Source organism: Naegleria fowleri (assembly GCF_008403515.1).
Source record: "Naegleria fowleri strain ATCC 30894 chromosome Unknown tig70, whole genome shotgun sequence".
NCBI classification, from domain to species: domain Eukaryota; phylum Heterolobosea; class Eutetramitea; order Acrasida; family Naegleriidae; genus Naegleria; species Naegleria fowleri.
The window spans coordinates 84013-93511 of NW_025408002.1; the positions used below are offsets into that span (position 1 = coordinate 84013).

General features: G+C 36.7%; 5 protein-coding genes across 5 annotated transcripts in view; 4 read left to right on the top strand and 1 right to left on the bottom strand.

Moving 5' to 3' along the window:
- Nucleotides 1–2987, bottom strand: part of FDP41_009513 (uncharacterized protein) — a gene marked incomplete at both ends in the record, with an annotated part of 5532 nt that extends 2545 nt beyond the window's left edge. Inside the window, 3 exons of the mRNA XM_044713480.1 lie at nucleotides 78–1295; nucleotides 1459–1545; nucleotides 1685–2987. Coding sequence (XP_044556920.1) covers nucleotides 78–1295; nucleotides 1459–1545; nucleotides 1685–2987 — 2608 coding nt within the window. The remainder of the gene's footprint in view (nucleotides 1–77; nucleotides 1296–1458; nucleotides 1546–1684) is intronic.
- Nucleotides 2988–3070: 83 nt separating this feature from the next.
- FDP41_009514 (uncharacterized protein) lies at nucleotides 3071–3934 on the top strand (the record flags this gene model as incomplete). Its single annotated transcript, XM_044713481.1, has 1 exon — nucleotides 3071–3934. The coding sequence occupies one exon, from the start codon at nucleotides 3071–3073 to the stop codon at nucleotides 3932–3934; it is 864 nt and encodes a 287-aa protein (XP_044556921.1).
- A 34-nt stretch (nucleotides 3935–3968) lies between these two features.
- FDP41_009515 (uncharacterized protein) lies at nucleotides 3969–4523 on the top strand (the record flags this gene model as incomplete). The annotated part of the gene is made up of 1 exon (XM_044713482.1): nucleotides 3969–4523. One exon carries the CDS (start codon nucleotides 3969–3971, stop codon nucleotides 4521–4523), a length of 555 nt encoding a protein of 184 aa, XP_044556922.1.
- Nucleotides 4524–4952: 429 nt separating this feature from the next.
- Nucleotides 4953–6806, top strand: FDP41_009516 (uncharacterized protein; the record flags this gene model as incomplete). Its single annotated transcript, XM_044713483.1, has 1 exon — nucleotides 4953–6806. The coding sequence occupies one exon, from the start codon at nucleotides 4953–4955 to the stop codon at nucleotides 6804–6806; it is 1854 nt and encodes a 617-aa protein (XP_044556923.1).
- Nucleotides 6807–6889: 83 nt separating this feature from the next.
- On the top strand, nucleotides 6890–8783 carry FDP41_009517 (uncharacterized protein; the record flags this gene model as incomplete). The annotated part of the gene is made up of 2 exons (XM_044713484.1): nucleotides 6890–8474; nucleotides 8563–8783. 2 exons carry the CDS (start codon nucleotides 6890–6892, stop codon nucleotides 8781–8783), a joined length of 1806 nt encoding a protein of 601 aa, XP_044556924.1.
- Between the last annotated feature and the right edge of the window lie 716 nt (nucleotides 8784–9499).

Genomic DNA, 9499 nt, shown 5'->3' on the forward strand with positions numbered 1-9499 from the left:
AAAACATTGCGTGAAATTTCTTCTCAGTTCTTGTCCAGCCACATGAGACACGTCACAATGAAACAAATGAGCTCCACTCGTAGCTCTTGGATTGCATTCAATGGGATAAATGGTTATAGTTCCACTACTACTGAAACAATTCGAACTCAAGTCGTTTCGTCTTAAGAATTCCCGACTCAGAGAATGTCCACCATGAGAAGAATTCGTCACAATTAAATCAAAAGAAATTTGGCCAGTATATTTTCGATGCCAAACCAATTGAGAAATCCATTCTTGTATCGCTTTGTCAACTTCCTCATGTTCCAATGGTTCAAAATATACAGAGCTACCCACATCAGTTCCATTTGGAGTATAAATTCCTCCCAAATAACATGTATGAGCTCGCAAAATTCCATCTGTAGCAACTCCAAACGAACATAGGATTTGTCCTTCAATGAATTCTTGTGCGACCCACCATGAAGACTGGCATTCCTTAATTTGGGAATGTAATAAATGTAATGCTTGTTCTTTCGAAGGTTTGACCATTGTATCCGATGCAAATCGAGAATAACATGGTTTCAGCACAATCTTTCCAGAACATTCATTCCAAAATCGATTCAATTCCTCTTGTGTGCTTTTTTGACATAAGAGAAGTGTTTTTGGAGCTTTGAATTGAATGTTCCTTATTTGTTGACGTTGTTGCGTTGGTTTTTCATGAGTCGCACGGAATGTTTCATCCAATCGATCCCGTTTTTTCTTTTCAAAATTGTTGTTATTTTCCAAATTTTCACCCTGAGAAAGAGTAGTATTATTAGTATTATCACCATGGTTATTATTAAATTTTTCATTCACTTCTCTCTCAATATATTCAATAAATTCAAACTTGTTGTGAAGTTCTTTCAAATTTTCAATACTCTCACAAAACACAAAACACTCAGTTTCTTTTTCAATTCGATTCTTGGCTCTTCCCACATGAAAAACCTCCTCACATGTAGGAATGAGAACAGTGATGGAATACTTTTTAATCATTTCCACCAATTCATCCTCAAATTTGAAATAATCCTTATTTGGAAAAAAAGAAAAATAGTGAACATGTTTGGCATGAGTTGAGAAATTTGAAATAAACATGGGTCGATAATAGGGAGTTTCTGTTAAATGCACTTGATGACCTTCTTCGGAGAACATTCTCAAATAATCGAGAGCCACCGGAGCACGTCCTCCGAGAATGAGAATGTTGTGATGGCGGTGATGATGATCGATTGGATTCCGATCGGAAAAGTTTGTTGATGATTGTGAGGAATGTTTCTTCTCATGGTCTAGTAGTAGAAACGAAAGATGTCATAATGTTAAATTATTATCATTTGGTGAAAACATTATTTCATGAAAATAAAATTCATTATCGCCATCATCATGAATATCCCGTATTATAAATATAAAAAATTATTATTCATATCAAATTAATTTTAATTTGAAAATTACCTTCGGGATGATCCATGAGATGCGAATGAATATTATTATTATGAAGAGTGGTGGTTGATGTGAAAAATTCGGCAAGAACTGCCAACACTTGATAACACGCAGTCAAACACAACACAGAGAGAGTCAATGTGAATTTGAGTGCGTAGAGTCCGACCGAGTGAACAAACGATTCCATCTCTTTTGTGACTCTTTTCAGAAGGAGTTGAAATAAATTTTTTAATCTCACCCACAGCATCTAACAAGAATTGTTTGTCATTCAAAAGAGTTTGAGATGCACATTTCACAGAAGCACCATGTTTGATCGCTTCTAAAATAATTTCCTTGTCGTGGTTCATCCTTTCATTCGCATGGTCAATTGAATGAATATTTTGCATTACAGCTTGCAATACAACTTCTATGTCGTTTTTCATATCATCTGACGCATAAGAAAGTGCATAACCGTTTTGTCTGACAGCTGCCATCACAACCTCTTTGTCATTCTTCAAATCATCGGATGCAAATTTTAGAGAAGATCCATGTCGATGAACAGCACTTAACACAACTTGTTTGTCGCTCTTAAATTCAGAACAAACATTATATAATGCAAAGTAAGCGTTTTTAACGGCCAGAAATGTAATTTCTATGTCATTTTTCAAACCATCAGATGCGAATTCAAGTGCATTACCATTATTGTTAACAGCATTCAAAACAATATCTCGATCATTCTTGAGTTCATCACTTGCAAATTCAAGTAACATTCCATTTTCGTGAACAAGTTTCATCATGATGTCTTTGTTTGAATAATCAAAAGTTGTTAAATGAGAAAATTCTGGAAATATTAATTTGAGAGCCGTCAACATGAATTCATAGTCTAAAAGTAAATCTTCTGCTACAAATCGAAGAGCCTTCTTATTTTGTTTGATTGCTTCCAATGCAATTTCCTTGTCCATTGCCAAATTACCGTGTGCCCAGTTTAGCGCTTCACCATTTTGCTTGACAGCAGCTAAAACAATTTCTCTATAGTTCTCGAGAGTATTGGGTACATATAATAAAATCAAACCATTTTGCTGAACCATCTTTAAAGCAAATTCATTGTCTTTTTTAAATTCGGAGGATGAAAAAAATACACATGCATCTGGAAACTGTTTTACCGCTGCCAATTGCATTTCTTTGTCATTAAGAATGTTTTGACTTGCAAATTGTAATTCATCTCCCTTTTGTTGAACCACTTTCAACACAAACTCTCGATCTTGTTGCAATTGTGTGGATGCATTTTTCAATCCATAACCATACTTTTTGATGTGGTTCAATACGAATTCCTTGTCATTCATATATTCAACAGGAAAGAAATTTTCATATTTCAATTCACGATTTTCAAGCCATTTCTTTTTTCCGAGTTGTTGAAATGAAAATTTCTTTTTTAATGATAATTCTAATCTCCGAAGATTATAGCCAACATGATCATTATTAAAAACGAAAGATATTAAAATCAGACTCGCTCGGTCCTGGCAATTCGGAGCTTTTTGATCATGGTTTGTTGTTCTTTTCATTTGTTTGATATTAATTGATTAATAAAAATATGAGAATGATTTCATCATGTGTTGCCGATAAATCGATAAGAGAATCAATAAAAATGCGCCAAATTTGGCCTCTCTGCCTTAATCATCACACCACTGCTCGTGCGTTGGATGAAGTCATTCGGAAATTTATTCAACAACTTTCCGTTCAAGTCATGTCTTCATCTCGTGAATTGCATCCACGGGATCATCATCCATTCCCAGAACGGACCATGAATAACTGTAATGCGAATTCTATTGGAGTAGTAGTAGACTCTCGTTCATCCAATGTTCATGAACAACATCAAGATCGGAAAACTTCATTGGAGCCAAACACGAGGAGAAGGACCATGTCATCGATTTCAACAGCTCCTCCTCACGATGCTCCTAAAGAATTTCTTCAAACCATGCTCCGAGAATCCAAATATTATCAACCACTCATTGACATGAAATTAATTGACCAGTTTTGTGTGTTCTGTAATTCTGATGTGATTGCAGAAGGACTGATTGAAGAATCGGAACACTTTGTCGCCTTGTATAACATTCGACCCGTTTTTCCAGGCCATTCATTAATCATTCCCAAACAACATTTCACTCGGTTTTCCGACATTCCAGTCTCTCATGCTCAAGATTTTGTTCAATTTACACAACGTGTGGTGACTGCTCTCAAATCACTTCATCAGACCGATTCTGTTGAATTCTTGATTCAGGAAGGAGAATTGAGTGGTCAATCGATTTCTCATCTTCATGTTCATTTGCTGCCAAGAACTCCAGGTGATATTCCAATCAGCGAGCAGTCCGATACAGGGTTGGAACAAGATTGGATGGACTTTTTCACAAAGAAGGAACACACAGCTAGAATTCTGGAGAGGGAAGAGAGAAAAGAATTGGCCAAACAGGTCAGAAAGGAGATGTGCAGACTTGAACCTTCTTTGCAATAGGACATGCAGTGTTTCCTTTCCAACCATCAAAAAAATGTCTCAAGACCAAGTCATCATCTCTGTCACTTCCGATGTCCATAACAATCATCACGATGAAAATAATCAAAATAACCAAACGAGCAACTATTATACACCGAAAAAGACAAATTCAGAATTGGATCGAGGATTGAAACTCAAATGGTTTTTCTTGGGATTTGGATGGCTGACGTTTTGCAATTTCTCCATGTCAATACTGTTGTGGGCTCTTCTTTGTCCTATAGCTTGTCTTCCATGTTATAGACAGCTATTGAAGGTTTGCAGATTATCTCTATTTCCATTCACTTTGTATAGCGAGCATGAGGGTCTCAATACTCAATCGACGAGCGCGAAAAGCGTGAGAAATAATTTATTTGAACGAGAGAAAAGCTCAGCTCTTATTGTATTGATTAATTTGATATGGTTTTTGACTTTTGGTTGGTGGATTGCATTCATTGAATTGTGCATTTTTGTGATACTGTATTTGAGTATTGTTGGACAGGGATTCGCAAGACGACACTTGGCTCTTGCAACTGTATTGGCCATGCCATTTGGTGTATTCATCAAGTATTGAATGAATTCATCATTTAACAGTCTATTATTTATTTTACTGAATATTTTGGATCTTTCTTTTGATTGAAATGTGTGTGGATTGAAAGAGTAGTGTATTTCATGAAATTTGCACATAAATATCTCTTTTCATGAATTTGTTCTTGACGGAAAACACCCACAACAGTTGTAAAAAGAAATTATTACCTCAATGGTAATTGATTGGTAGGTTTTGAAATTGGTTGAATTCGTGTTGATAAACCATTTATGGAAAATGTACTAAAATACTTGCTGTCCAAATACAAATTTTCCAACGTAAACCATCACAACCTCAAACTCTCTGCTGTCTTCAATAAGAAAAACACACCTCGATTACATCTACGTTGTTTTAGAGAGGAAGATCCTTTTACTTGAGTACTTAAGTTTGTGAACATTCACCATCATCATCATCATTATGGATTTTTTCAACATGCTGACCACCAATCTCTTGTACCTCTTGATGGGTCTTTTCCTTCTCATTGTCATTCTTACCAAATTCTATGAACAGTATTGCATTGGACAGATCATGATTGTAAAAACTCGAAAATCCATCTCCAATGTGGTCTCTATGTGGCAATCCTTAGCATTGATCCTTTTTAATCGAAGCATTCCACTCTCGGAGAAACTCTTCACGCTCTGCAAAGAATTTAATCATGAACCTTTTCTATTCTTTTACAGAGGCATATTTCCAACTTTGGTGTTTTCATCTCCTCAATCTGCCAAATCCATTCTCATTGATCATTTTCATCATTTCGAGAAGGACCTCTCCATTCAAACACGCACTTATCAACAATTATTGGGAAATAGTATATTCATGTTAAATGGAGATATGTGGGAAGTGAATCGATTGGTATTGGATCCTTCCTTTCATCATGTTGGAAAATATTGGAACATTATGACTGAGAAGGCAAATGCTTGTGTGACAAATTTGAAAAGGTTTTGCCTCAATCGAGATGAGTCAATAATGGCCTCAATGATTCGAGAGAATGCAACCTCCACGAGTGAGACAAAGACCAATTCAATGAACACTTCTCAATCGTTCAGACTTGCAATTTCTGATGTCATGTCATGTTTTTGCATGGATCTTATTGGAGAATCGTATTTGGATTGTGATTTTAACTATTTGGATCCATCGTCGAGTTCTAAAGAAGAACTCAGAGCTCGAAAATCCTTAGATTACATTATCAAATCTATGAATAGTGTGGAACGATTGCTAGGAGGAGTGTTATATTCATTCTTGCCCATTGTTGACAATTTGAAAATGCTCAAGTCATTTACCACCATCGACAAGTTTGTAGAATCCATCATTGATAAGAAGAGACTGGAACATGTCGATCGCCGAGTCATTGATAATGTTCAACCAAATTTAGAGAGTTCGTTGGACTTTTTATTTGAGGCCAATCAGAATAGAAATCCAACGTATCGTGAAGATGCACCTCCAACGACCGAAATAAGAGGAAGAATTGAAAATCCTCTTCCTCTTTCGTCTCTCTTGAAAAACAAGCTCGAATTGAATGAGAGTCAACTCTCCGTATCAGATGCCAATGTGAGAGACAATACGAAATTATTTCTTGTGGCAGGCCATTCCAAGACAGCTTCTTCATTGTGTTTCCTGTTGTTGAATGTGGCTCTTAATGAACGAGTACAACTCAGGCTCTATGATGAGTTGAGAAATGCATTTCCTGAGAGATTTAACAGTGAAACGTTTGATGGCTATTGTGAATTTATTTTACAATCTCTTGAAGATGTTTCCACACTTGATCGTTTGCCCTACGTGGATTCTGTCATTCGTGAAAATTTGAGGTTACATCCACCTGTGGGTTATCTCACAAGAATTTCCAAGAAAAGCAAAATTGTGGACGGCATCAAAATTCGAAAGAATTGTCACATTCTCCTCTCACTCAAAGGAATTCAAAACAATATCAAATATTGGGGTCTCGATGCTGAAACTTTCAATCCAGAAAGATTTCTCAATCGTCGAAGTGTCACACGAGATTATTCCTATCTGCCATTTGGAGCTGGAGAGCGGGCCTGTCCTGGCGATCGATTTACCATGTTGGAACAAAAGGTTTTCTTGGCTCATTTGCTATGCAACTATCAAATACAAATGGTTCCTAAATCTTGTTTGGCAACAAGAGGCAGCATGTGGTCACAGAGTGGAAACTTGAACGAATTCTTGGCATGCAATGAGAAGTTTGAATTGGAATTCTCTGAAAGAAAACACCCTTCACAAGAAGGACTTTCTCAACAACAATACTCTCTCCCATAAATATTCTCTCTTTATCGTTCCATGGACATACTTTTTGAAATTTCCAAATCAAGAAAATTGCGATCGAAAATGAAATACAAAAAATGCGAAAACTCCGACATGTACTCTCTTCGAGCATTGCTTCTCTTGAAATCCGTACAGAAAGAAATGGAGATATTCTCGCTCATCATGAATCCCGTGGATCGTTCCATCGGGGGTTGTTTCGAGAGAAGCAATGCTCGAAGAATTACCATGTACATCCTAGTGGAGGCTTTTTGGAGGCAAATAAGCCTTTGGTGGAATCTGAATGTCCCCGACGATCTGTATCAGCAACTGCAACATCCATACCTACCACGACGAATATTGAAACAAGTAGTAGTAGGATTGAAGAAACAAATAATCTCGTCAAATCATTTCATGAAATACCCGGACCAAAAGGATTTCCTTTGATTGGCAATGGCATCTCACTCGCTCGTCATTCAAAAAACATTAATCAGTATTTTGTGGATTTGGTGCAGAACTATGGTGATATGGTACGATTGAATGTGTTTGGAAAACGAATGTTAATATTGGCCAAACCTGAGCTGCATATTGAGCTCGCTCGTGTAGATGAGGGGAGAGCTCCTGCCTATCCGCTGAGGCAAATCAAGATGGAGAATGGAATGATTCTCACCCCTATTGAATTGGAGAGTCATGAAGATTGGCAACAAATGAGAAAGTTATACAATGTTGCTTTAAAACCAGATTTTCTTGAAAATATTTCATTGCCACAATTAACCGAATTGAATAGTTACTTTTTAAGGAATCTAATTACTGGACATTTACGGAGTATCAACGAAAATGGAAATTATGAAATAGTGAATACTTGGAAATTTATTACACAGTACACCTTCAATGCCGTATTGAAGATATTCCTAGGGGAAAAGCTGGTTGGAGAAAATTTGAAAAAACTGCCTTTTGAATTTGAAGATTTTGTTTCAGATGTGATGAAAAGTTTGGATTTGGCAATCAAAATGTCATTTCAGATTCCTTTATACAAAGTAATGAAAACAAAGGACTATACAGCCTTGAAATATTCCTACGAAACAAGTATCAGCAGAGCTCAGACATGCATTCGACTATTTGCGAGCCCATCATCTGTGAAACCTCGGCTTAAAGAAATGGTTGAGGAGAAAGCAAAAGACATGGAACGAAAAGAGGAAGCGGTTGCCATTGTACTCGCTTCCTTCCTCATGGCAGGTGTAGATATTACGGCTCGTGTCATTTCCATTCTCATGTTCCGAATTGCACACGAACCTGAATATCAAGAAAAGCTGTATCAGGAGTGTTTAGAAGTTTTTGGAGAGCCAACGATTGATGAAATTACTTCTGAGAATGGTTTAAATGTCACATTTTCTCATTTCAAGCAGTTGAAACTTGTAAAACATTTTGTCAGCGAGAGTATGAGACTGAATCATGTTGGATATGTGGCCAGTACAAGATTTTTACAAAATGACATTACGCTTGGAGGATATTCCATCCCAAAACAGACTCAAGTCATTTTATTTGAAAATCCAGCGTTTACAGAGAAGTATGTTCCAAACTGCACACAATTCATTCCAGAGCGTTACAATCAGGATTCTACCTTTGCGATCAAACACCATGTGAATGTGACAAATCCATTCGGTTTGGGAGCAAGACAATGCCCAGGTAAGTGAGATGCATTTGCAAATCGTATGATGATCAGCGATGCTTTAATTCATAATTTCGAACATAATTGAATTGGAAATGAATTCAGGCTCTCGAGTAGCAAAAACTGAAGTCATCATGTCGCTCATCAATATTATTCGACACTTCAAGTTAAAACACTCAGGACATGAATTTCCCAAATTCGAAGACAACCAATCTCTCTTCTACATTGACATGGACAAGCACAAATTGTATGTGACGCCTAGAGAACATTTAACAAGAAATGGCAAGTTTGAGAAGATGTTTTCTCTCACATCCGCTGGTCATTAATGTTTCACTAATCATTCACAAAAATTTTTACCTTGATTTCATTATCCTTAATAGGATGTGTGTGAAAGTGCAAGAGTCTGACGAGTCGATTGTTTTGTTTTTTATCCAAATATAAGAATAATAGGAATTCTCTTTGTAATTCTCAAAAAATGAGTCAACCAAAAATCACCTTGCAAGAAATATCGTCTCCAACATATTGCCATCGTTCGGTGAGGAAACCATCAAGAGAGTGCTGTGTAAAACGGGTGATATAGGTTCAAATAATCCAACGTCAAACTGAAAACTTGTTCTCAGCTTTGCGTTTTGAAAACGAAACCATCGTGTCCTATTCTACAGATTGTCGCCACATTTAGAAATGACCATACAGAAACGAACTTCAATTCAGTTCCCAATATCTCCTCGATGATCCAAAGAATAGCAAAAACTGTGGATGTTGGAGAAACTGAGTTCAAATCACTTAAAGCATAAAATAGTGGTACAGTACTGATGCTAGATAGTATTGTTACTGCGACACTGTCAAATTGACGGGATATCCCAATGAGTCGATAGTACCACTCTAGTACCGAAAGGTCTGACTAGTTGCACCCCATTGTCATAACTGAGTACATTGACGAGTCATAAGATATTAGTACTTTTTAAGCTTGCAAAATAACAACAGATGATTGTCAATCCTTTCTTGTAATTGTCATCAACAAACACGTCGAAGACTCATCCAC